This window comes from Macaca mulatta, chromosome 16, assembly GCF_049350105.2.
Source record: "Macaca mulatta isolate MMU2019108-1 chromosome 16, T2T-MMU8v2.0, whole genome shotgun sequence".
Taxonomy (NCBI): Eukaryota; Metazoa; Chordata; class Mammalia; order Primates; family Cercopithecidae; genus Macaca; species Macaca mulatta.
Window position 1 is genome coordinate 69,479,085 of NC_133421.1, and position 27,014 is coordinate 69,506,098.

General features: G+C 56.8%; 2 protein-coding genes across 9 annotated transcripts in view; one reads left to right on the forward strand and one right to left on the reverse strand.

The window, feature by feature from the left end:
- The window catches only part of NMT1 (N-myristoyltransferase 1), a 48,444-nt gene extending 46,707 nt beyond the window's left edge, over positions 1–1,737 (forward strand). For 2 of the 4 annotated variants that reach the window (XR_013406932.1, XR_013406933.1), the window contains exons 13-14: positions 140–633; positions 746–1,737. The gene's annotated coding sequence lies outside the window, so the exon portion shown is untranslated. Of the gene's footprint in view, positions 1–139 lie in introns of all 4 variants that reach the window. The other 2 variants (XR_013406931.1, XR_013406930.1) reach the window with 1 other exon arrangement.
- A 2,533-nt stretch (positions 1,738–4,270) lies between these two features.
- PLCD3 (phospholipase C delta 3) lies at positions 4,271–26,998 on the reverse strand. 5 transcript variants are annotated; one of them, XM_001115230.5, is made up of 15 exons: positions 26,746–26,998; positions 14,423–14,584; positions 14,114–14,342; positions 13,546–13,675; positions 12,066–12,294; positions 11,536–11,737; positions 11,238–11,382; positions 9,577–9,729; positions 7,976–8,122; positions 7,718–7,868; positions 6,855–6,971; positions 6,048–6,214; positions 5,728–5,863; positions 5,471–5,620; positions 4,271–5,312 (listed from the first exon to the last, which is right to left on the reverse strand). In XM_001115230.5, the coding sequence occupies exons 1-15, from the start codon at positions 26,894–26,896 to the stop codon at positions 5,224–5,226; spliced, it is 2,358 nt and encodes a 785-aa protein (XP_001115230.1). In that variant the 5' UTR covers positions 26,897–26,998; the 3' UTR covers positions 4,271–5,223. The 5 variants fall into 5 exon arrangements, with proteins under 5 accessions (XP_001115230.1, XP_077828176.1, XP_077828175.1 ...); XM_077972050.1 differs by having other exon boundaries at positions 4,271–5,343; positions 5,435–5,620; XM_077972049.1 differs by having other exon boundaries at positions 4,271–5,370; positions 5,435–5,620.
- Positions 26,999–27,014: the final 16 nt, after the last annotated feature.

Here is a 27,014-nt window from a genome sequence, read left to right on the forward strand (position 1 = left end):
GATGGGGGCCGTGCCACCTGTGGGAATGCTGCCCGCTCTGCAGATTGCTGCTAGAGCCAGCAACTTCACTAAGGTGGATTTTCGTCAGAGGCCTGCAGGGGCCTCCCTTTTCCCATTGTTCCTGTGCTGCAAACTGTAGGCCCCAGCAATCGTGACTGACGTTGACTCCTTGACTCCAAGAAACCGAGACCAAAGAAGCTGCTGTTCTTAGCAAGATGCGCACTGCATTCCGCAGACGGGAGGAGTCGGAGAGGCAGGGGGCTTGCTTTCAGCCTCACAGACAACAGTTGCACAGCGCCTCAAGTCCCAGAGTGACTCACCCTGTCCAGACCTTTGAGGATATCAAAGAATAAAGTGCCCAAGTCTTTCCTACCTTGGGGGAACCTGGAACTTGGAAAGGCTCCCTGTCCTAGTCTTGGCCTGTTCTGGGCCAGGTCCCAGCTTGAGCTGCCTCTGAGATTTGGGCTGTGCGGATCTCTGGAGTGAGCTCTGTTTCGGTTGACCCAGGTCATGGAATGGAAACGGTGAGGCCCCAGTGGCTGTTCTGGAAGAAACAGATCTCCTGGCAAAGGCCCAGGCATCTCCCTCACTGAAATCAGGTTCCCTGCTCCTTGGACTCTGCTTTATCTCACGGTGAGAACCCTGCCCAGGTGTGCAGGGGATGGCTTGGGGGCTGCTTGCTGCTCATCTGATTTTTGTCCCAGTAGTCCCTGTGTTCTTCATTCAAACCCTTCTGGGACTTCAGGTCAGAGAGCACCATCCCAGGGGTCAGGGCCTCCCCACAGAAGCCCTGCAGTGTGGTGGCATCATGGCTGGCTTGAACCAAGCAAAGGAAGGACCCTGAAGCCTTCACGCTAACCCTCCTTGAGCAGCCGCTGTTGGAAGGCCCCCTGGGCCTGGCCCCCCCCCCGCCACCCAGTCCTCCCAGCTGCCATGTTTCAAAGACGCCTTTACCTCCTGCCTTTGGATTGACTGCATTTGACCATGGACTCCAGTCTGTGTAGGGAGAGAGCTGAGTAGGAGGCCTCCGCTCCGGATCGAGGTTTGTACAGGGCTCGTTTCCCCACACATGCCTGTTTCTGAAGAGGCTCCTGTCTTATTTGAAGGCCGGCCCACACCCAGCTACTTTAACATCAGGTTTATGGAAAATGTCAGGCCTTCCCCACAACTCCCGTGTAACTGGTATCACTCCCCTACTTGCTGGCTCTCGGAAGCCCAGGGGAGTCCCTGTGCTCCTGAATTCTTTCCCCAGAGATGACCAGCATTTAACCAACCTAAGGGCCCAAAGGCCTTGGATAGCTGCATGGAGCTGTGGTCTAGGAGAGGGAGGGGCACCAGATGCTAGGTCAGGGGAGGGGGCAGGAGTGTCCCTCCCGTCAGTGCCTACCCACCTGTGAGGCAGCCTTCTGACGGCCTGGCCCACATTCCCCAGAACCAGGGGAGGCCTGAGGCTTCAGTTTTGCTCTGCTGCAAAATGAAGGCAGGCCCACAAGCCGACTGCACCTAGGGAGGCTGTTGAGGACAATTTCATTCCATTAAATTAAAAAATACTGACTGGCTGGCAGGCAGGTGCCACATCTGGGAACAGGGACCGGGGAGCTTCACCTTTTTGTCTTGGCTTTTCATTGGGCTGTGGGGGGGGCATCCATTCCCAGGGTGGGGGAGGAAATACCAAATGCATTGTTGTTCTGCTCAATACATCTCACTTGTTTCTAATAAAGAAAGCAGCTGAACAAACCCTTTTGTCCTGGTATTCCTGGTCAGCAGGTGACAGTGGAAGAAACGGAGTGCTGAGGCCTAGGCTGGAGCCAGGACGACAGGGCTCGGCCACAGAGGCCCTCAAGCCCGCAGCATCAGGCCAGCTTCCAAAGGCCTTCCTTTAAGGCTGCCCTTCTTCCAGGGCAAAGTTGGTGTTGTCAGACCTTTCCCACCCGCCAGAGACGAGCTGGTATTGACCCAGGTTCACTCCAAGTTAGAGCAGCAGCTGGGCTCTCAACCAGCACCTGAGCACCTCAGTGCAGGAGTCGGCCCAGGCGTCCCCAGCTGAGCACAGAGCAGCCCCCTTGGTCCAGGTCAGCAGTGGCTCCTCCGGTGGAGGTGCAGGCCCCGCGCCTTCCCACTATGCCCAGCTGTCATGTCTCTCCTCCTGCGCCATTGGCCAGGTGGTTCTTTGAGTCACTAGGGGTGCATTTTAACATGGCAAGTTGCTGGGCCCCAGTAGCTGTGTTTAAGACTTCCCATTCCCCCTGTTCTCATCCTCTGGAACTTACCCTTTCCCTGACCCCCTGATCCTTTCAGGTCCATGGCTGGTGCCTCCAAGCCCCTTTCCAGGGAAGCTGACAAGACACAGGACCTGCATGACCCCTCTAAAGCCCCCCAACCTCCCGTCCCAAACCAAGTCACTCAGGCTCCTATGGCCCACGCCTTCTTTCCTGCCCTTAGCTTTGGACTGAGAACATAGCCCTATGTGTGGTTTCCACCCATGGGCCTCTGGGGTAAAAAGCTGTGATTTCGGGCTGGGCGCGGTGGCTCATGCCTGTAATCCCAGCACTTTGGGGAGGCCAAGGCAGGCAGATCACGAGGTCAGGAGATCGAGACCATCCTGGCTAACACGGTGAAACCCTGTCTCTACTAAAAATACAAAAAACTAGCTGGGCATGGTGGTGGGCACCTGTAGTCCCAGCTACTTGGGAGGCTGAGGCAGGAGAATGGTGTGAACCCGAGAGGCGGTGCTTGCAGTGAGCCGAGATTGCACCACTGCACTCCAGCCTGGGCGACAGAGTGAGACTCCATCTCAAAAAAAAAAAAAAAAAAAAAAAAAAAAGCTGTGATTTCTCCCTCACTTCCACTTCCCAGTTCACTTCCTTAAGGACTTTTGCCCTTTTGGCAGGTCAAGGCGGGTGGATCACCTGAGGTCAGGAGTTCAAGACCAGCCTGGCCAACATGGTGAAAACCCGTCTCTACTAAAAATACAAAAATTAGCCAGGCATGGTGGTGCGCGCCTGTAATCCCAGCTACTGGAGAGGCTGAGGCAGGAGAATCGCTTGAACCTGGGAGGCGGAGGTTACAGTGAGCCGAGATTGCGCCACTGTACTCCAGCCTGGGGGACGAGCAACACTTTGTCTCAAAAAAAAGACTCTTGCCCTTTCAAGGCAGCTTTCTCAGTGTTGGGCCCTCGTCCTAGCCTTCACTCCCTCCTCTTGGTACCATATACGAAACCAGAGAAGCCAAGCAGGATGGGGACCCAGATCCCCCCAGCCAGAGCTGGCTCTGCAGGGGCTAGGCAATGCTAATAGCTCTTCATTTGCTAAAACTGGACTTAGCCTCTCTGTGCCTCCCATCCTGAGGCTGCAGTTTGGCAGCCTGACCCTCCTGACAGCCCGGAGTGCCAGATGCCTGGGCTGCCTGGCCCGGCCCATTCCTTCTGGGCCCTTTTGATTCTGATTATCCTCTTTCAGACAGACAGATTCACCAGAGCCAAATGCCACTCCCAGCATGAAGGAGCGGGGGACACTGCCACTTTCTGCATCCGTTCTTGGAGTTGCTAGAAGGTGGAGTCTGCCCCAGCCTTGTGTTTTGGTTTCTGCAGGGCTTGGGGCCAGTTCAAGGCCTATCCCAGCCCAGTTCCAGGCCACCCTCTGGGGACTAATGTCAAGTTCTGCCCTTGTTCAGTGCCGGCACTGTCGCCTGGCAGAACCTAAAACACCAGGCCTCCACATTGTCACCCTGACGGGGGGTGCAGGATTTTTTCCGGATTCTGTTGTCTAGTGTCCAGTGCGCTCTCCCAGCATTCCTATAGAGGCGGCCCAAGCAGTGTTTCCAGCCTTTGTGTAAAAGGCTGGCTGGCTGGAGGAAGGAAGGAAAGCCCGTGTCCTTGGGATTTGCCCTACTGAGCAGACAGGGGCCTTGAGCCCAGCTAAGCGTGGGAGTGGCAGTCTGTCTGAGGATCCCTCAGACTCCTGTCCCCTCCTCATTCAAGGCCCCTCTGTGTGTTTGTGTGTGTGTGTGTGCGCGCGCGCGTGTGTCGTGGAGAGGCGCTGACCTTGTAAATTGGCATCCTCAGACAGTCTTGTGATACTCGCAGCAGCTTTAAGCCAGGAGCAGGGGTCAGGCTATTTTGAGCTGTGGCATCTCCTGCTGCCACCCCCTGGCTGTCTTAGACAAGTCCATGCCCTGTTGAGGGGAGAGGGCCAAGGGACACATCCAGCCCTGTCCCTCCTCATGGGCCTGTGGGGGTGGCAGCATAGAGGTGATCAGGGAGTGGCAGTGGTAAAATAAATGAGCTTCTTTATTTTTTAAACTAGATAGGCTCATTCTACTGTCTTCTCCAGGGCTCTTCTATGAAACAGTTACAAACCTACTGCTAGGCCAGGGCAGTGGCTCACACCTGTAATCCCAGCACTATGGAATGCTGGGGCAGGAGGATCACTTGAGGTCAGGAGCTCGAGACCAGCCTGGGCAACATAGGGAGTACCCCCCATCTCTACATAAAATTTAAAAATTAGCCAGGTGTGGTGGCCTGTGTCTGTAGTCCCAGCTACTCAGGAGGCTGAGATGGGAGGATCGCTTGAGCCTGGGAGTTCAAGGCTGCAGTGAGCCGTGATTGCAACATTGCACTCCAGCCTGGGCGATGGAGCGAGACCCTGTCTCAAAAAATAAAAACCAAAACCTACTGCCAGTTTCCCCAGGGCTTCATGCCTCAGCGCTCCCTTCTTGCTTTGAGAAGGGAAGGGGAACTCAGGTTCCAGAGCTGGAGGGAGGAGTCCAGGAAGGCCTAGGGTAAAGGAGGGCTTAGGGGCTAAGCCCGGGGTCCGGGCCAAGTGGGGTGGACTGTTCTCCTCTGGGGGAAGGAGGCTGGGATGGCCCACGGGAGGACAGAGGGGAACTGAGGGCCCACAGGTGTCCTGTTCCCCAAGTCTCCTGGCAGCAACAGGCTTGGCTCCTCATAAGTCACAATGAGGGGCAGGCTGAGGACAGGAGCTGGGGCCATCTCAGGGCCTCAGGGTTGGAGCTCACTGAAGTCACATGAGCACCTGTTGATTCTTCAGGAGGGGCCCAGGCAGCCCTCAGCACTCAGGTGAGACCAGCGCCTGGTGAGTGGGCTGAGTGGGCCAAGTGGGTGGGCTGGGGGCTGGTACTCCCACCATCTGACTCCAGAGGAGAGGGCTCTGCAGGGGATGTGGACTGGCACTCGCAGAACCCCAGGGCGGGTGAGCTGGGCCCTCAGGGGTGCTGGATGCGGATTTGAATGAAGAGCGTAGCTGGTGACAGTGAGGCCCCGTCCTTGGAAAGCAGGTGTATGTGGCGGTACCCTGTGGGGAGGACAGCCAGGCCTCAGGTCCTCTGCGTACCCTGGGGGTCTGGCCCAGCCTGGGCACGCTTCAGGGCAGGAAATTCGAGGCACAAAGGTGAACAGGGTCTGCAGGGCCTGTACCCACATCCCTCTCCATCCCCACCAGCCTCCACCAACCTTGCTTTAGGCTGCTAAGAGGCAGTGTAAACTGGCCCACAAAGTCATTGGGGGAGGTGGCGTCATAATCTTCCACCACAAACCGGACCAGCGCCAGCTCCGGAGCCCGCAGCTGGAACTGCAGGGTCTGCCCCCAGTGGGGGTTGAAGCCTAGGGCACAGGGGTGGCAGTCAGAGCCCCAGGGCCCCAGGATCCACCTTGCACCCCCCTTCGCTCTCTGCAGTCTCCCCCCGACACTTCTGCCAGCAGCTGCCCACCATTGTTGAGCACATAGTCAGTCTCCTGCCGGGCACAGTCTGCGGGCACCCCATGGATCTCAACGCGCACCAGGGGGTCCACAATGGAATGTGGCTTCTCGGCGTTCAGCTTGGGCAGCTGCTGTGCAGTCAGCACCTGTGGGGTGAGGGAGGGAGCAGCTGGGGCCCACGCCCACCTTGGCCATCCCCTGATGGGCCTCAAGCTCAGACCACCCGTCACTTCCAACCTGTCCCCAGCCCCCCTTGCCTTCCTCCACCTCACAAAGAGCCTCTCTAGAACCAGTGTGACCCCAGGCTGGGGCCCGTTCCAGCCTGCTGACCTGGATGCTGAGAGTGGTTCTGGGAGGTCCCGGGTCCTCAGGGTCAAAGGTCGAGTCAGGTTGCCGCAGGCAGGCAGGTTTCAGGACGTAGCCACACTGCCCATTGACCAGGAAGCGGCCGGCATTGAGGTCCATCTCGTAGCCTGGCGTCTGGAAGTTCAAGGCCACTGTGGACACAGCAGGGTCAGAGCAGGGGCTCTTAGCGGCCCTGTTCTCACTACTCAGTTTCAGGGGACTGTATTCCTTTCTACAAAGGGCCTGGGGTCCCACTGTCTGCTCAGTGCTGCTCTGCCCCCACCATGACTTTAGGGGAGAGGGTCATGGACTCAGCCCCCACTGTCACCTGTACTTCCGCCCTGGGATCCCTCCAGGCTGGAAAGTGCTGGAAAAGCCCCCACCCTCAGGGCCAGGCTTGGATCAGAGCCAGGGGTCTGAGGAAGCCTGGGCTTGTTTCCACCCTTACCCCAAGGAGACAATACGGCCTCCTTTGGTGGGGCTCAGCGTCCCCCAGAGCCCACCCTTATCAGTGTTGACTTAGTGGGACTGCCAGGTGTGTGGGGGTTGTGTGTGTCCAGGGAACATGGGAGTGGAGGTTTTAATTTCTACCATCATAAAAATGCGAGACCTGTACACTGTCAAGAATAAGCGAGCCTGATTTGATTTTCCCACCTACATTGCTGGCAACTTTAAAAATAATCAACAAAATGCGTGTTTCCACCGTCTGGAAGGCTGTGTGGGCCCTCACTGCTGAGGCCTCTCCCACACTGAGGCACCCCGCCTGCTCCCGCTCATGTGGCCCCCACTCACCCAGCTGACAGCCCGAGTTCCACATCTCCTGGGGACTATAGTTGGCCGAGTTCATCCGCAGCCCCAGCGGGTACACGCGGGTCAGCTGGCGGGCATTGTGCCTGACGAAGCTGTTCCCTGGGGCAGAGTTGGGGTGAGACTGTGACAGACCCCGGGGGTCCCTCACCCAAAGCCCCGGCCTATAACCTCCAGGGAACAGAGGCCAAGCCCATCCCCAGCTCACCCTGCCCCTGCTCCTCACTCTCTTCTGACCTAGGCTGAGAGGGGAGCTCACTGAGGAGGCTGCAGGGATCCCCTCCACCCACACAGCCTGGCTCCACATCCCCAGCCCCCAGTTCCCTGCTCCTGACAAAGTTCCAACCAAGTACAGTGAATGCCCACAGCCCTCCAGCTCCACCATGGTTCCTGGAACTCTTCTCCAGGCCAAGCTTCCAGGCCTTCAACAGCCTGTTCCTCCTGTCTGGAAAGCCCTCCCGCCTCTTCTCCTGGCTGCTTCCTAGTCCTCCAGGTGATGTGTCTTCTCAGCATCACCTGCCCCAGGAATTCCTCCCCAGTGTCGCAGCAGCGGCTGGGCTCCCCCAACCCCCAGCCCAGCCTGGCCCATCTCCCTCTATGGCCAGCCCCACCACAGGCCTCTGAAGGCAGACAGCAGGCTGCAGACAGCAGGCCGCCCTCAGCTTGCCACTCTCCCCTCCATCCACCCTGGCATGTGCAGGGCCCTCATTCCCTCAGCCCAGCCCCTCTCTGGGGTCCTCTTGATCTCTTTACTGTCCCCCAAAGCCCCCTCAACTCCTTTCCAGGCCCCCTTCAGGAGGTGCCCCCATCGCCCTCTCGCCCCAGACACCCAGCACCCTGGCTCCTACCTGCTTCCCGGATGAGTTTCTTGGCTTTGCGCTCGCTGAGGGAGCTGACCTGGCAGGGCTGCGGGGCGTCGGGGGCAGGGTGCAGGGTCCGCAGGCGGGTGGCGTGGCAGTACACGACCAGGGCCGACAGCTCCGGGGAGATCTGCTTAGCCTAGGAGACCAGCCTCAGCAGGGCTCAGCTAGCCCCCGCTTCCCACACCCGTCCTCCCACCTTCCCCCGCTTCCCCACCCCACCCACCCCAGCCCACCAGCTCTCACCAGCCGCCTCTGTGCTGCAGTCTCCGCCTCCTCTTCTTCCTCCTCGTCATCGTCCTCCTCCTCCTCCCTGTCCGACAGAGCCCGGCCATCCTCGCTCCGAGCAGCAGGCAGCTTCTTCCCCTTCACCAGGACCCGGCCCTTCAGCTGCTGTGGGGGCCAATGTGGAGGATGAAGGGTTAGGCCTTCTCACCCCTGTGGCGGCCGGTCAGTCAGTTATTCAACCACCACCGTGTGAAGGGCTGGCTGGGGGTGGGAGGCAGGAAAGGAGACACAGAGATGAGTGTCTAATAGGAAAGAGTGGAGAACGGCCTAGGAAGCCATCAGGAAGGGATGCTTAGTAAGCATCAGGAAGGGATGCTCAACATCAGAATATACACAGCAGCCACTATGATGCACGCGACAGCTCAGGACTGAAAGGGAAGCGACCCTCTTCAAAAAAGATCTTACGTGGAAGAAGTGAGACTACAACGTGGAAGAAGTGAGACTACAACGTGGAAGAAGTGAGGCTACAACGTGGAAGAAGTGAGGCTACAACGTGGAAGAAGTGAGGCTACAACGTGGAAGAAGTGAGACTACAACGTGGAAAAAGTGAGGCTACAACGTGGAAGAAGTGAGGCTACAACGTGGAAGAAGTGGGGCTACAACGTGGAAGAAATGGGGCTACAACGTGGAAGAAGTGAGGCTACAACGTGGAAGAAGTGAGGCTACAACGTGGAAGAAGTGGGGCTACAACGTGGAAGAAGTGGGGCTACAACGTGGAAGAAGTGGGGCTACAACCTGGAATCACACAGTCCTTTTTTGGTACCATTTAAAAGAGAAGACAGTACACACATGTACACAGGTAATGTGTGTGGGGAAATTCTCGAAGCACACGCAAGAAAGTTGGAGATGGTTACTTCTTGTGAAAGAAGACAGGTCAGTGGAGGAAGGGAAGCACCGTTCATTGTGTCCCTTGGTACAGCTCAGTTTTCTTTTACCATATGGGTGTGACTGTCATACTAATAACAAAAATCACGTCTCACACACACACGAGGGTGAGTCAACCCTGCCTGCATGTTGGGGATTGGAAGTAGGAGGGGAGTTTTCTCAAGGAGCCCGACAGGATAAACGTCTGGAGAGGGCTGAGGATGCACTCTGCGGTCTGGGGGAGAGCAGCAGGCTGCCTCAGACCTAAGAGTTGGGGAAGTGGATAAGGCCACGGAAGAGGCGGCTGAAGTTGAGCTGAATTCTAAGCAGGTGATGCTTGGCAAGTGTGGATGGCTGGGAAGGGACTGCCAGGTGGAGAAACTGTCAAACGGGGCCTTGCAGGAGGGAATGGCAGAGCCTGCAGGACTCTACCAGCAGGGACACAGGGCCAGCAGGGCAGAGCCATGTCATGGAAGAGGGTGTGTGTGGGGGGGGTCTAGTCAAGAATGGAGAGCCAGAGGGCAGCAGAAGGACAAGACCAGGGGGTGGCAGACATCAGATGAACAGAGGAACGGAGAAAGGTTAAGGCAGGGAGAGGTGAGGGGTCCCGAGCCAGAGAGGTGGCACAACCAGTTGGGGGAGGCGGACTCCCACCAGACTTCCCTCCATCCAGGCTGGGGGCTGGGGTGCATCACCTCTGGGGAAGGCAGCTCCTCAGGATTTGGGGAGTCCAGCGCCTGTGTCACCAGCATGTCCCCTAGGATGGTGCGGAGGTGGCGGGCCATGGCAGCCTGCTGCTCCAGCCCGCAGTGGTTCTCCAGGGATAGGATGACAGGGTAGGGGGACAGCTGTGTGGGGAAGGGCAGTGGCTCAGAGCCACTCCCCTCCCTCTGCCAGTACCTCCCAACATCTGGCTCCCAGACCCTTCAGGACAAGCAGGCAAAGCAGGGCTCTGGAGAACCCAGGGAAGGGCTAGACTGTCCAGGAGGCTGAGGGAGGCTGCAGGAATGATTTTTTTTTTCTTTGAGATGGAGTGTTGCTCTGTCACCCAGGCTGGAGTGCAGTGATGCAATTTCAGCTCACTACAACTCCATCTCCTGGGTTCAAGCGATTCTCTCTGCCTCAGCCTCCGGAGTAGCTGGGATTGCGGGCACCCGCCACCACACCCAGCTAATTTTTGTATTTTTAGTAGAGACGGGGTTTCACCATGTTGGCCAGGCTGGTCTCAAACTCCTGACCTCAGGTGATCTGCCCACCTCAGCCTCCCAAAGTGCTGGGATTACAGGTGTGAGCCACCACGCCCGGCCAATTTTTGTTGTTTATGCTTTGGTCTAGCTCCATCATCCAGGCTGAAGTGCAGTGGCGCAGTCAGTATCCCCGCATTCTCCAGTCCTGAGCTCAAGTGATCCTCCCACCTCAGCCTCCTGAGTAACTCAGCCTACAGGCACATGCCCCCACACTCAGCTAATTTTTATTTTTGTTGAGACAGGATACAGCTATTTGCTCAGGCTGGTCTGGAATTCCTGGCCTCAAGTGATCCTTGCATCAGCCTCCCAGAGTGCTGGGAATACAGGTGTGAGCCACCGCACCTGGTCCCATAAATGCTTTTTACATGTGAATGACATTGACCATGTCAATGATGTTGAAAACTCTCCTGCCATCATTTGCTGATGGGAAGATCTGCACACTGTGACCGAAGCTGCAGTTTATGTAGGTGCCACTGGTGAGCTTCTCTTACAGCTTATTCTTTGGAAGTCATGATTCAAATGTCCTTCCCAGCCGGGCGCGGTGGCTCAAGCCTGTAATCCCAGCACTTTGGGAGGCCGAGACGGGCGGATCACAAGGTCATGAGATCGAGACCATCCTGGCTAACACGGTGAAACCCCGTCTCTAATAAAAAATACAGAAAACTAGCCGGGCAAGGTGGCAGGCGCCTATAGCCCCAGCTACTCGGGAGGCTGAGGCAGGAGAATGGTGTGAACCCGGGAGGCGGAGCTTGCAGTGAGCTGAGATCCGGCCACTGCACTCCAGCCTGGGCGACAGAGCGAGACTCCGTCTCAAAAAAAAAAAAAAAAAAAAAAAAGTCCTTCACTCCCCCAAAGGTTTTCTTCTGGACACTCTGTGATTTTAAGACATTTTCCAAATATGAGAGGGAACATATTTCCCAAATATGAGAGTGGCATCTCATTCAGCTTTATTCTACCCCATTGGCCACTTATCCCAGCAGCACTTGGTGAATGAATGATTCTCTGGGCAAGGGTTTCCCCTGGAAGGACTGAGCGCAGCTGGCACGGGGGTGTGGACGGAGGTCATTGTGAAGGCTGTGGGGCTGGGGCTGGGCATCCCAGGGGCTCACCGTGAAGGCATGGTCACGCACGGCTTGGACCACATCCCGGAAGAGAATCTTGGAGGTGAGAGTATGTCCATGATAGATGATGGGCTCCCCTCCTGGCCCCTCCCAGCAGTCCAGCTCCACGCAGCGGCATCCCTGGGCAAAGGCCCTGTGGGTGGACAGATGGGTGGACGGGCAAGGTGTTGGGAGAGTGCCACAGAGCAGGGCAGCAGGCAGGCTGAGCCAGGAAGGCCCCAGGAAGCCAGCCCCATGTCTCTCTCCAGGTGGGGCTCCTGGGCACATTCACCCCCTACTACAGTACCTAATGTAGGCCTCGGTGCTGCTGGGCCCCCCAATCTGGGAGTCGGTCAGATAGGTGTTGTGGGAGGAAGAGATGAAGTAGTGGGCGAGGGGCTGGTTCATGTCCTGGAACACACACGTGTGGGTGGTGTCCAAGGCAGCCCCCTCCGGCGACAACAGGTACATCATGAAGCCATCCAGTGTCATCAGCTCGTGCTGCTTGGCTGCAGGGGTGGCAGGAGAGGGCATCAGGCCACATGGGGATCCCCCATGTCCAGCTTTCAATGCCCCCAAGGCCCACTCAACTTAGGAATAGACTAGACAATCTACTGACTAGACTCTGTAAGTCATGCCACTTAACCTTCGACCAGACCCTGGGAGGAAGGCACGCTGTTGTGCCATTTTACACATGTGGAAGCTGAGTCTGGAGGAGGCAAGCTAACCTGGCCGAGACAGTGCCCGCAGCCAGCCCGCAGCCAGCCCGCAGCAGAACCCACTCAGCTGGGAACACAGCCCTATCAGGTGCCACGACCTGGCCGTGCCGCCCCCCACCTGTCTCGTTGAGCTCGTAGGTCTGAATGAGCTGCTGGGCGCGGGCCAGCGTGGCGCCCTCCTCGCCCTGGTCCTCCAGGAACTCCAGCAGCTCAGGGGCACTCAGCACGCGGTCCTCGCCCGAGTACTGATGGAAGATCTCCTCCAGCTCCGGCCGCTTCAGCAGCCGCCGCAGGAACTCCTCAATCTCAGCCCCCTCTAGACGGTCATTGTTGGAGTGGTCACACTCCTGGGGAGCAGAGGGAGAAGCTCAGAGGAGGCAGACACTCCAGGAAACCTGGCCCCTTTAACCCATCTGTCATCTACCACATCTGAGAAGGCAACGTTCCCCATTTCACAGGTGGAAAAACAGAGTAAGACTTGTGACTCCAGCTCTGTTTGTTTTTTGGGTTTTTTGTTTGTTTGTTTGGTCTTGCTCTGTTACCCAGGCTGGAGTGCAGTGGCATGATCATAGCTCACTGCAGCTTCCAACGTGTGATCTCAAGGGATCCTCCCACCTCAGCCCTCCAAATAGCTGGACAGCTGGGACCACAGGTGTGTACCACTGCACCTGGCTAATTTTTGTATTTTTTGTAGAGATGGGGTCTTGCTATGTTGCCCAAGCTGATCTCAAACTCCTGGCTTCAAGCAGTCCTCCCGCCTAGGCTTCCCAAAGTGCTGGGATGACAGGGGTGAGCCACTAAGCCTGGCCTGCAGGGCTGGACTTTAAGGGAGGTCTCTCTGGTTCTATGCCTGCCCCTCTGCACCATGACCTACCCCAAGAATCAAGATGTGGAAGGAAAAATGGTGATCCTGGGCCAAGACAGGACCCCTGGGCCCTCACTCCCCTAGGTGGACATGTTACTATGCTGACATGCACATATTCACACCCAGGGTCACTGAACAAGTCAATGAGAATTCATGGAGCATCCCTGTGAAGCTGTGGCCCAGGGGTCCAGCTGCCATGGGCTCTCCTGTCTTTCGGGGTCACAGGTGGGTCCCATTGTCCACATGCACACAGAGGTCTGCCAGGGGCTCCAGCTGGGCCGTAGCTGCAGAGCCCACTCCTGTGTGCCCCTGTGCTCCCATGCATGAGGTGCCAACACGTGCCACAGTGGAGGGTCTGCGTGGAGAAGGGTGCACACATGTATCTGTGCACATGCACGCCTGTAGGCTGGCTCCTGCCTGTGCCCCCACATGCAAAAGGTGCCCTGCAGACTCAGGGAAATGAGAACAGCTTTGCTGCTCACTTTGGAGGGGTAGGAACTGAGGGGGAGGAAAGTTCTGGGCCCTGGCTCCCCACTCCCTTCCTGGCCCAGTGGCCTCAGGGGAGGCCAAAGGCTAACTAAACCCAGATGTTGCCTTTATGCAGGGAAAGGCTGCTTCTCCAAAAAAGCTGCAGGTGGAGAGGGCAGGGGAGCTGATGACTCAGACGGCTGGGGGCAGGCAGAGGTCAGAGTGATGGCAAAGCCAGGGGCTGGGGTTCAGGGCGGAAGCCCACCTTGAAGAGGAGGTAGGCGTACATGTCGTTCATGTCCACGTTGACCATTCTCAGCAGGCTCTTGATCTCCTTGAAGCTCATCTTGCTGTCCTGGTTGGAGTCAGCCCGGTGCAGATACGAGTGGATCCAGGTGTGGGTGCTCAGGAAATAACAGTAACACACCAGGCTGCCCCCAGCCCCCAGGTAACTGGCCGGTAAGTCATCCCCACCTGGATCTGGGGGCTCCCTGGTTTAGGGGCTGTACTTTCCCCTTGGCCTGTGGACTCCCCCAGCACGGTAGCAGTGTCTCCTCCGCAGGACTAGGGCTCACCAAAGACAGGAGGCCTCAGGCCTCCCTGTCTCCATCCTCAGAAGGCCTCAGGCCTCCCTGAAGGAGGGGCCGCGCCACCCCTCCTGGTGGGAGCTCGGACCTAGCCAGGGCACGTGTCCCCACTCTCAGTTTCAAAGACCTAGGGCTCCGACCCAGACTGTGCGCCCTCAGGACAGGGGACCTGCCTCCCCTGGGCCTGGGGTCTCTCCAAGGATGGCGCCCTCCCTGGGGCCCTCCCTCCCAGCCCCGGCAGGATATTGGTCCAGCCGCTCGCGCTGGCTCATGGCGTCCAGGCGCGCGCGGAGCTTGGTCAGACCGCGCACCCAGCGCTGCGCTTCCTCAGCCGTGGGCGCCGCCAGGTCCAGGTTCTTGCGGCGGCCCTTGAAGGCGATGGTGAGGCAGCGCGCCGGGGCGAAGGCACCCCCGAAGCGCCGCAGGCCCTCGGACTGGTGGCCCTCGCGGACTGCCTCGATGTGCTGCACAAAGACTGCGGGTAGGGCCGGGTCAGGGCGGAGGACCCGGCCTGTCCCCACCTCCCTGCCCACCCGGCGCTCCCCGGCCTCTCACAGATGTGCTGCGACGGCGCGCGCGGGATGCGCCGCTGGAACCACACGCTCAGGCCGTCCTCCTGCAGCCGGTACAGCCGCTCCTTGTGCCACGTGCGCGAGCGGATCTTGCGGAGCCGGGAGCCCAGCAGCATGGCGCGCACGTCCTCGTCCTCCGTCAGGCCTGCCGGGGCGGGAGGACCCGGGTTTCAGGCAGTCCCTGCCCGGAAGCTCCCCCTGCTGCCCCTTCCTCCAGCCTCTCCAAACCCAGGCCTTCGCTCCACAGTGAGCTTCCCTGCCCCTCGCAGGCCTCCCCTCCTCCCCGATTGTAAGAAGCCTCCTGCACTGGGTTTGGCTTTAGGCTTTGGAGCGTTAAGCGTCCCCCAACCCCCACCCGTACCCCATCTCCCTCCTTCCTTCCAAGCAGCTGCCTCTGCTGTCCCTCAGTGTGGAACTGTCCTGGGGCAATGCCTGGGACTCAGGCCTCACTAAAGGTTGTCCTTTCTGGCCAGGTGCGGTGGCTCACGCCTGTAATCTCAGCACTTGGGATGCCGAGGAGGGCGGATCACTTGAGGTCGGGAGTTCGAGACCAGCCTGGCCAACATGATGAAACCCCCATCTCTACTAAAAATACAAAATAAGCCGAGTGTGGTGGCACATGCCTGTAATCCCAGCTACTTGGGAGGCTGAGGCAGGAGAATTGCTTGAACCCAGGAGGCAGAGGTTGCAGTGAGCCAAGATCATGCCACTGCACTGAAGCCTAAACAACAGAGTGAGACTGAGTCTTTTTTTTTTTTTTTTGAGACGGAGTCTCGCTCTGTTGCCCAGGCTGGAGTGCAGTGGCCTGATCTCAGCTCACTGCAAGCTCCGCCTCCCAGGTTCACGCCATTCTCCTGCCTCAGCCTCCTGAGTAGCTGGGACTACAGGCGCGCGCCACCTCGCCCGGCTAGTTTTTTGTAGTTTTTAGTAGAGACGGGGTTTCACTGTGTTCACCAGGATGGTCTCGATCTCCTGACCTCGTGATCCACCCGTCTCGGCCTCCCAAAGTGCTGGGATTACAGGCTTGAGCCACCGCGCCCGGCCAGAGACTGAGTCTTAAAAAAAAAAAAAAAAAATAAGTTGCCCTTCTGCCACTATCCCCCACCACATGGCTTCCAGCCATCAAGTTCAGAATTTGCCACCAACAGCCTTTTTCCCTTGATGTGAAACCACAGCCATCAGGAAGGTCTCACCATCTAACCTAGATCTCTCTTGCTGTAACCCAAGCACCTTGCCTCTGCTTTCCCAAAGACAAGGAGGACAGCAGAGGCCACCCTAGCCCCAGGGTCACAGGCCAAGGACTCCAGGATCAGCCCTGCCCGGCTGATCTCCAGGTGCCCTCTTTGTGCCTGGTGGGGCCCTGCCAAAAGGAAGGTGTCCTGTGACATTTGGTGCTCCCTCTTGCCCAGCCAATGCCACCCACCACATGACCCTTCAGCCCACATGCACTCTGCAGCCACAGTGTCCACCTTCCTCAATAAAAGCAAATGTTGGCTGGGTACAGTGGCTCATGCCTGTAATCCCAGGTACTCAAGAGGCCAAGATGGGAGGATCGCTTGGAGCCAGGAACTGGAGAACAGCCTGGGCAACAATGTGAGACCCTATCTCTACAAAAAAAAAAAAAAAATTTTTTTTTTTTTGAGACGGAGTCTTGCTCTGTTGCCCAGGCTGGAGTGCAAGTAGTGCAATCTCGGCTCACTGCAACCTCCACCTCTGGGTTCAAGCAATTCTCCTGCCTCAGCCTCCCAAGTAGCTGGGACTACAGGCACGTACCACCATGCCCCAGCTAATTTTTGTAGTTTTAGTAGAGACAGGGCTTCACCATGTTGGCCAGGATGGTCTTGTCTCCTGACCTCATGATCTGCCCTCCTCGGCCTCCCAAAGTGTTGGGATTATAGGCGTGAGCCACCGTACCTGGCCTCTAGAAAAAAATTTAAAGTTGGCTGGGCATGGTGGTTCATGCTTGTAATCCCAGCACTTTGGGAGGACAAGGTGGGCGGATCACTTGAGGACAGGGGTTCAAGCCCAGCATGGCCAACATAGTGAAACCTCATCTCTACTAAAAATACAAAAAAAATTAGCCGGGCATGGTGTCATGTACCTGTAATCCCAGATACTCGGGAGGCTGAGGCATGAAAATCACTTGAATCCGGGAGGCGGAGGTTGCAGTGAGCTGAGATTATGCCACTGCACTCCAGCTTGGGCAACAGAGTGAGACTCTGTCTCTAAAATATAAATAAATAAAAGCACCTCCTGTATGCAGGCCCTCCTCATGTATTAACAGACAAGGAAACTGAGGCTCAGGGAAGCTTAAGTAAGTTGTCAGAATTCCATATTGGTAGAAGCCACTCTGGGCTCTGGAGGTCGGGCTCCAGCACCTCTGCCCTTGGGCCCTGCACTGCATGGCTCTTCTAGTGCTTCTAAATTCAGAAGTCTGGGGAATAAGTCTCAACTCTGTCACTTCCCAGCTATTTAATACATAGCCCCGGTGGCACTAACCTGGCACTAAGCCTCATGTTCTCCATCCATAAAATGGAGACCACAATCATACCTGCTGCAAAATCCAAAATTCAGAGGTTTCTACAGCGTGACCGACACTGTACCCCAGAGAGTTTCGGCCTTCCTCTGGCTCTGGCCCCCTGGAACACGTGATGCCCAGCCCAGATGGTGCCACACCCTGCTCTACAATGCCTCAATGAGAGTCACAGCCAAAGATTTTTGAGCCATGGGACATTAGAGGAGGTGGGAACTGGGTAAACGGAGAGTCCATGGCCTTTGGAGGTGGGGCACAGCCCAGAGTGAATGAGGGCCCAGAGTTTCCAGAGAACCGGAATCTAGATCTGTGTGTGAAGCCTCCAGATATTCTAATGTTGGCAACGAAATCAAATTGAAAAAGACAAAAACCAATAACCCCTGTATGGGCCAAAAGAAGTATGACAGTGGGCCTCTCTTCCTCCCTTTATTTCAACAGACCCTTAATACTGGGTTTGGCTTTGCGACCCCAAGGCCCTTGCTTGCCCAGTTGCAAACTCTGACCTAAGGAATTGAGTCTATATCTCTGGACCATCTCCTTTCACCCTCTCTTGGACCCTTTTGTAGGATCCTTCTCCCTTCTCTTCCTCCTATCTGAGTCCTTGAAGGACCAGTTCAGATATCACCTCCTCCAGGAAGCTTTCCTTGATTTGTCCTCAAGTGGGCGTTCTCCCTCTCTGACCACTAACAGCACTTTTTGCTTTAATTAAAACACAAAACCCACCTATAAACTTTAATAAATCTGAGGCCAGAGTGAGGTCTTATCTCCTCACCACAGTGCTCATCCCAGAGCCAGGCTCCCAGCTAGTGTTGACTGAAGGGGCAGGCAGGTAGACAGGCAGATGGGGGGACTGAGGGAATTCTACCCCAGCTCTGCCCCATCTGTCCGGAGTTCAAGGCAAAGGCCTGGCAGGTCAGGGTTTCTCAACCTTAGCTGTGCATCGGAATTACCTGGGGGAGGCTGCAGACACCATGGCCCAGGGCATCTCACCCAGCTGGTGTGGGATGGGGCCTGGGCATCTGTATTTTTATTTTTATTTTTTTTATTTATTTATTTTTTTGAGACGGAGTCTCGCTCTGTCACCCAGGCTGGAGTGCGGTGGCCGGATCTCAGCTCACTGCAAGCTCCGCCTCCCGGGTTTACGCCATTCTCCTGCCTCAGCCTCCCGAGTAGCTGGGACTATAGGCGCCCGCCACCTCGCCCGGCTAGTTTTTATATTTTTTAGTAGAGACGGGGTTTCACCGTGTTAGCCAGGATGGTCTCGATCTCCTGACCTCGTGATCCGCCCGTCTCGGCCTCCCAAAGTGCTGGGATTACAGGTGTGAGCCACCGCGCCCAGCGGGCATCTGTATTTTTAAAAACCACTCGGACCATGACTGAAAATCAGGGTCTCGGGCAAGAGGAGAAATCCACCTCCTTAAGAGGCCATGACCCCTCTGGGGCCAGCCTGTGGCCCTAACGGCTCTAGAGGGTCCCTCAGGGTCTAGACTGTGGCCCTCTGAGTGAATGCCCACTTGGTGCCCCCTGGTCAGGAAGGGGAAAGTGGAACCTTCCTCTCCAGACAAAGAACTGGGCATACATGGCATGTGCCAGGCCGAGGGGCTCACCAGACCCCCCCCCACCCACCAAGTCTAGGTAGCCTCTAAATGGTCCCATCCTGAACAATGACAGGGTGAGGGCAGAACGGTTAGGGGGAGCCTGCAGTGCCACCACACTTAGGCACACCCTCCTACACCCCCTCCACCGTGGGAAAGGGGACTGCTCGTTGCCACGACAACCAGGCTTTGCAGCCGGGGCCACCTCCCCTACCTAGGCCAGCCCTCTGATGCCAAGCCCATGGGTGTGGGGGAGGTGAGTGACTAAGACCGGAAATGGGGGTGAGTCACCGGGGCCTGCTCTGTCCAGAGCCTTCTGCAAACAGGCCATCAACATAGGCAGCCTGAACGCCTGACTGGGCCCCCACTGGGGCAGTCTCCCAATGGAGGGGGCCCCTACTCCTGGCCCCTTACCCTCAGCTCCCCAGGAACCTGCTGGGGTAAGGGGTGACATTCCAGGCTGCCCCACAAACTGGCACTGCCCCCCAACCACACACCCAATGGAAAAGCCAAACAGAAGGAGAGTGCAGTCCCAGGCGGGGCCAGGTGCTGAGTCCCTGAGTGGGTGCTTCTGTTTCCCCACTGTTCATGCTTCTGAACCCTGGAGCAGTGAGAGGACTAGGGTGTCCAGCAGGAAGGGCAGGACTAACAGGTAAGGAGGCAAGGTCAGAGGGAGGGCTCAGGGCCAGGGCAGTGATGCTACGAGGACCGTGGCTCTCCGTCCAGCCACCCAGTAAACATTTATAGGTCCTGCAAGGCCCAAACCCACAGATGTTGCCTTGACCTTGTTCCTACCTGCTCTGAGCAGGTGCACAAGCCGCCCACCTCCTACTGTTCCCGTGGGGTTTCTATCTATTGAACCATCTCTGCCTTGATCCTGCAGCTGCTGGGCCAGTGACTGAGTGGGTGGAGACAATCACAGAATAATAGCGGTGAAAATGAGGGTAAATGAGAGTCAAATGGTGGAAACAACCCGAGTGCTCATCAACAGATGAGCCTGTAATCCCAGCACTTTGGGAGGCCAAGGCAGGCGGATCATTTGAGGTCAGGAGTTCAAGACTAGCCTGACCAACATGGTGAATCCCTGTCCCTATGAAAAATACAAAACATTAGCCGGGCATGGTGGCTCACACCTGTAATCCCAGCACTTAGGGAGGCCAAAGCAGGTGGATCCCTTGAGGTCAGGAGTTCGAGACCAGCCTGACCAACATGGTGAAACCCTGTCTCTACGAAAAATATAAAACATTAGCCGGGCATGGTGGCCCACACCTGTAATCCCAGTACTTTGGGAGGCCGAGGCAGGAAGATCATTTGAGGTCAGGAGTTCGAGACCAGCCTGACCAACATGGTGAAACCCTGTCTCTACGAGAAACACAAAACATTAGCCGGGCATGGTGGCCCACACCTGTAATCTCAGCTACTAGGGAGGCTAAGGCAGGAGAATCACTTGAAACCGGAAGGCAGAGGTTACAGCGAGCTGAGATTGCGCCACTATACTCCAGCCTGGGCAACAGGGCGAGACTCTGTCTCAAAAAACAAAACAAAACAAAACAAACAAACAAAAAATGAGTACGTAAGCAAAATATGGTTTATCAATACAATGGAATAATATTCAGCCATGTAAAGGAGTGAAATCTGATGCACGCTACAATATGGATGAACCTTGAAAACATCATGCTAAGTGAAAGAAGCCAGACCCCAAACGACAAATACTATGTGATTCCACCCATGTGACGTACCCAGAGCAGACAAGTTCATAGAGACAGAAAGTAGCTGGGAGGGTACCAGGGGCTGGAATGGGGAGGTAATGGAGAGTTACTGCTTGATGGTTAGTTTCTGTTTGGATGATGAAAAAGTTTTGGAAATAGGCAACAGTAATGGTTGCACAACAGTGTGAATGTAATTAATGCCAGTGAATTAACCACTTCAAAATGGTTGCAATGGCCAATTTCATTATATATATTTTGCCATAATTTTTTTTTGAGATGGAGTCTCGCTCTGTCGCCCAGGCTGGAGTGCAGGGGCGCAAACTCAGCTCACTGCAAGCTCCGCCTCCTGGGTTCACGCTATTCTCCTGCCTCAGCCTCCCGAATAGCTGGGACTACAGGTGCCTGCCACCACGCCCAGCTAATTTTTTTTGTATTTTTTAGTAGAGACGGGGTTTCATCGTGTTAGCCAGGGTGGTCTCGATCTCCTGACCTCATGATCCACCCGCCTTGGCCTCCCAAAGTGCTGGGATTACAGGTGTGAGCCACCGTGCCCGGCCAATTTTTTTTTTTTTTTTTTTTTTTGAGACACAGTCTTGTTCTGTTGCCCAGGCTGGAGTGCAGTGGCACGATCTCAGCTCACTGCAACCCCCACTTCCTGGGTTCAAGTGATTTCCAGGTAATTGTTGCATTTTTAGTAGAGACAGGGTTTTACCATGTTGGCCAGGCTGGTCTCGAACTCCTGACCTCAAATGATCCACTCGCCTTGGCCTCCCAAAGTGCTAGGATTACAGGCGTGAGCCACAGCACCCAGCCTACTTTACCATAATTTTTAAAGTATAATGATATAATATGCTGGAAACCATTGTATACATTTTTTTTTTTTTTTCTGAGACAGGGTCTTGCTCTGTAGCCAGGCTGGGGTGCAGTGGTACAATAATGGCCCACTGCAGAGCCTTAAACTCTTGGGCTCAAACAATCCACCTGCCTCAGCCTCCCGAGGAGCTGGGACTACAGACTTGCACCACCAGGCCTGAATAATTTTTAAATGTTTTTGTAGAGTTGGGGTCTCACTGTGATGCCCAGGCTGGTCTCAAACTCCTGGCCTCAAGTGATTCAACAGCCTCTGCCTCCCAAGGTGCTCCCCACTGTGTACTTTCAATGGATAAATTATAAGGTATGTGAATTAATATCTCAAAAATGCTGTTAAAGAGGCAGACAGCCAGGTCGGCATCCGGTGGAGCTGAAATGTGGTAGAAGTTGGGGGAGTCTGACCCCAAAGGGCTGCGAGTGGCCACAACAGGCACAAGCACATGGAGCCTGGTTTAGGCCCGGCCCATAGTAGGTGCTTAGTAAATGATCACAAAGAAGGAAACTAAGACAGGGCTCTGGGGAAGTGAGTCAGTGCCCCAGAGGCACCCACACGTTCTGATCCATCTGTCCCCTTAGTCCCATGGCCTCCAGCTGGTACCTTCCCCCCGACCAGGACAGCGGCACCTCCCGCCCAATTCAGTGTTGTCAGCTGGGGCTCAGACACCTTCCCAAGCTGCCCGCTTATCTCAGCCTCCAGAGAGGGGTCAGGCGTGGTGAGGAAAGGGCAGGCCCAGTTTCTCAACTTCCACAGGCAGCCCGGTGGTTTGGGGCGTGGATGGTCTGGGGCCTGAGCAGTTCTGTGAAGGTAGCCAAGACCAGGGACCAGAAACTACCTCATGTCAGAGGCAGAAGGGGCCCCAAATCCCACCCTTTTCACAGGTGCACCACTGAGCTCAGAGAGGACAAGCCCTGTGTGCTAAAGACAGTGCAGGCTGCCCCAGGCAGGGATGGATACAGAGGCTGTGCGGTGGAGACAGGCGCCAGGGCAGCTGGCGGAGAGGGTGGGAGTTCTGTCCAGGCATGTCCCGGAGGGGTGGCATGCAGGGCGGGGTGTGTGCGGGGTGTATACATAGACAGGGTGTGTGTGTGTGTGAGGGGGAGAGAGAGAGAGAGTGAGTGTGTGTGTATGAGCGTGAGTGAATGTGTGTGTGTGCGTGTGAGTGTGATTGTGTGTGTGTACAGAGTTCATGGGTGGAGAGGGTGGACGGTGGGCCAGCCTGGGGGAAATAGGCAGCTCGCACTTGGGAGGTGCACACAGGACTCCGCAGGAATGCGAGTCATGCAGGGAACTGCTACAGCCAGCAGCCATGGCCAAGGCCAAGCAGGGAGTAGAGAAAGAGCGTTTCCAGGTGGCCGGGGCCGTGAGGCCCTGGGAGAGGACACAAAATGGTGAGGGGTCCCAAAGACCCTCCCACCCTAATCCTTTAGCCAGCAGGCAGCCTCCGAACCTCAAACACCAATCATGTCCCCCATGACCCAGCTGGCTGCCACACCCAGGGCTGGGGCCTGGCGGGGGCTCAGTGCCAGAGTCCATAACATTCCTTGGAGAACCAACAAAGTCAGGAAAGGCAGGCGGTGCCTCCCTTGGCCCTGGGCCGGACACAGCAAGGGGGGGTGGCAGCACCCTTTTCTGTGGGGCCAGAACAGGCATGAAGCCTGGTTGGGTGCAGAAGTCAGGGTGGGGGACAGGGAAAGATGTGAGGGAGACCACAGGGCCTGGCAGAGCCAGCCCCCTAGTCCCACCTGGCATGCCCCTGCTTAGCCTGGAGGGCCACCCAGCTTACCCACCACCCAGGCCAGGCACTTGCCAGGGCTGGGGGTTGTTCTGAAGACCCTCACCTGTCAAGCCCACCCACAGCAGTCCCACTCACCCTGCGGGAGACATCCCAGGCAGGCCATGGGCCGAGCCCTCTCGCTCAGGGGCACTTCGTAGTGTATGCAGGCCGGGCAGGGAAGGGGGCGGGATTCTGCCCACTCAGGCCTCTGCCCGTGGGGAGGATGAGGGGCAGGGGCGGAGCATCAGGGCAGAGGCACACACAGGGCTCTGGGGATACAGGGCTGCCAGAGAAAATCCAGGACACACGTTAAATGTGAAATTCAGATAAAAAATAATTTTTTAGTGTAAATACATTCCAAATTTCACGTTTAGTGGAATTCCAAACTTAACTGGGTGTTCTGTATTTTATTTGGCAGCCCTGTGAGGACACTCGTGGGGGCTGGCAGGTGCCCCGTGGGAGAGGAGCGGCCAGCAGGCCCCCTGCAGGTATCAGCTTCTCTATCAGTCACTGTGTGACAAGCACAGACTCTGGGCCACACTGCCTGGGTTCAAATTTTCTCTCAGCTACTTCCTGGCTCTGAACCCTAGGCAAGTTACCAAACCTCTCTGAGTCTCAGTTTCCTCATCTGTAAGAGAAGACTACCGGTACTACCTACCTCATATTATTGTGAGCATTAAATGAGATAATATGCGAAAAGCACCTGGGACAGTGACAAAATTGTTCATTAGTATTCACCAGGCTAGCCAAGAATGGTAGCTCACACCTGTAATCCCAGAACTTTTGGGAATCCAAGGCAGGAGGATCCTTTGAGCCCAGGAGTTCAAGACCAGCCTGGACAACATAGTGAGACCCCAACTCTACAAAAAATAAAAACAAAATTAGCTGGATGTGGTGGTATCCAGTCTCCCAGTCTCTCGAGTCCCAGCTACTCGGGAGACTGAGGTGGGAGGATCACTTGAGCTCAGGAACTTGAGGTTGCGGTGAGCCATGATCATGATCATGCCACTGCACTCCAGCCTGGGTGACAGAATGAGACGCTGTCTCATAAACAACAACAGCAACAACAAAAAGTATTCACTGGGAGCCATCATGGAAAAGTAGGCTCTGGCAGTAGGCAGGCATGTGGCCTTGGGCAGTGATTTCACCCCTCTGCCTTGAGCTTCCCGTCTGTAATGTGACATGAGGACAGCACCTCCCGCACAGGCATGCCTGAGGATTAAGCAGGATCAGGTCTGATGCAAGCTCAGCACAGTGCCTCGCGCATGGCAGGTGATCACTGGGCTCTAGTGCTCCTCTCTCTTCAATGATTCCCTGCAAGTCAGCAGCCCAGCCCAAGAGCGGGAGACTGGAGTGGGGACAAAGGACTCCCACTCACTGTGGGGGTGTTTTCTTCCTCCTTCCCTGCTCATCTGGGTCTCCCTAGTGTGGCCCTAAAGGTTTTTCCTTCCTCAGGCCCCTCTGAGCCACTCCCTGCCCTAGTCCCTTGACCTGATTTGACATAAAATCTATTCTCTGTTAGGCTAAGGGGTGTGGTGATGGCAGGGGCAGAGCAAGGCAGGGGAGGCTACCTGGGTGACAGGCCTAGGTCTTGGCCCCTGATGGCCCAAGGGGCTGGGCCCCAAGACTGGGTTTCCTTCTCCACCCTGTCCCTGGGCTCCCTATGGCCTGGGGAAGGGACATTCCCAACAGACTCGGACTCAACATTCCTCTCTCTGCAGTCACTCAGCAGGACAGGGCAGTGGTGAGGAATGAGGGTGGCTGAGATGACATTCTGATACCTACGTAGTTCCCCAGAGTGTCACCTTGATGAGGTGCCCAGAGCTCCCGTGCAGCCTTACTCAGCGGACGGGTACCGAGGCCCGGGTTCAGCTGTAATTATTTGTCTGAATGTGACTCTGCCCACTAAACTGTGCACTTCCTGAGGGCAAAGCTCTGTGCTACTCATCTCTGTAGCCCCAGGCCCTGGCACAGCACCCTGGCCCACTAATGCCGCTCAAAAAACGTGTGGGATGAAGAGGCCAACGGGCACGGGGCCACCCCTCAGCCCTTCTGTGGCACCCATGACCCTGCTGGGGCTGACTCCCAGGGCTGCCCTCAGCTATCCCCAAACCACACCATTTCTTAGTCCAGAGAATGACACCTGTCGATCACAGAGTCCAGCCCAGTCTATCTCCTGGGAGTTCTGGAGTCCATCCTGGGTATCCCCCAAGTCTGGTCCCCACCCCTTGCCCAACTAACTCCTCAGCCTCCCTCCTTGGGTCTCCCTGTTTCTCCCCTGCCTTCGTCCAACCTGTCCCCCACTCTCCACACTCACTCCTGCCTGAGCCCTTTCTGGGGCTCCTGATGCCCTCCAGATAAAGTCCATGACTCTCCAGGGAGGGCCTTGAGGAGCTCCTCCCAACCCCAGCCTCTCCCCTTTGCCACTCCGGTCTTCCTCAGCTGGGGCCAGCCAGGGCCCTCGCTGGCTCCCCAACCCCTCATGCACTGTCCCCTGTTCCCCCATCCCCAGGGTCCTATTCTTTGTTTCACTGTCCGATCTCCCTGCTGGAACCTCAGCTCTCTCATGCAGGAGCCCCAGGGTGGAGCATACCATAGGCACTCCACAAGTGCTTGTACCATAGTACCATACCATGGGCACTGCATAAGTGCTTGTTCAATGCATGCGCAGTTGAATGGATTGCAGGGTAGAGACGGTGTCCTATGTCTCAGTAAACAGAGTGCCAGGCACAGCACCCAGACATAGTCAGCACTCAGGTGGAATGAGTGAAGGTAACAAGAAGGCAAAACTGGCAATCAGGACCCCTGAATTCTGCCCCAAGTTTCACACAGGGTGCCTGGCAGCCTTGTCCTTCTGCTCCAGAGCTCCACACCTAGCTTCTCCATCACTGACTACTCTACCAATGGCAGGTCCAACGCAGCACTTCAGTGGTGCGGTCCTTTCCACGTCAGACAACACTCTCGCATGCACCCTCTCATTCAAGCCCTCCACCACCCTGCGGGTCCCACTTTTCCCAGACTCTGAGAGAGTACCAGGGCCCATGTGGTGGGGCACCACCAGCGTGCCAGTCACACTTTGCCCTTTGTTGGCTGTGTGGTCACAGGCAAATTCCTTGCTGTCTCTGAGTCAGTTTCCTCACCTGTGAAATGAGGATTCACCTCCCACCTAGGAAGTTGAGGAAGATTGCAAGACACCACCTGTGTAACCCACCAAGTGCCAGCTGCCTCTGATGTTCCAGTGAGCCACAGTTACATTCCTTCTCCACGACTGACTTCCCCAAATCTGACATGAGAGCCTTGGCTTTCGGGCTTTCTCACTGGTTAGACCAGTCCTGCCAGGGCAGTGTGGCTGTGGCTGCCCCTGTGGGGCGGCGGGTTGGAGGGCTGCTGCGGAGGCCAGCCTCTTCTGCGGAGGCCAATCACAAACTCGCATCCTTCCTAAGGGCTGCCAAGACCCCGAGACACCCTGGCAGACCCTAGATACTGCTGGGGAGCCGGGCGAGGGACACTCCAAGCCTCCCTCTCCCGCTCCACTCTCCCTGGGGACCCCACCAGCGTCCCGTGCCCGAATTCGCGCTCCAGACGCCCCGCGGGCGCCCCCTGGTGGGAAGCAAAGAGCATCCTAGGCGCCCGGCTCGCCCCGGGACTCTCGCGGATGACCCCAGGTGCGACCCGCGGCTGGACGGCGCTGGCCCTCCGCCACTAGCCATAGCCTCCCAGCCCCGTACAGCCTGGGGAGTCCACGAACTGCTCCCTGGAGCGCCCCAGACTGGCCCCCTGGGAACGGTCCGTGCCCACCCCACCGCCCCCTGCCCGTCACTGACCCATCTTCTTCAGCGCCCGCAGCCCGGGCCTCTTGGTGCCGCCATCGGAGGGAGTCGGCGGGGACGGGAGCGCGACCGGCGCCGCGACTTGGGCGGCTACCGGGGGCTCCTCGGGCGGGCGGCGGCAGCGCCTCCAGCGGCCGCACAGCATGGCTTGGCAGGGGGCCGGGGCCGGGCCCGGGGTCTGCACACGGGGACAGGGCAGCGGGGCGCCGCTCCGGCCCGGCCCCAGCTCTGAGCGCGGCGGCGAGCGAAGAAACTTAGCAGCG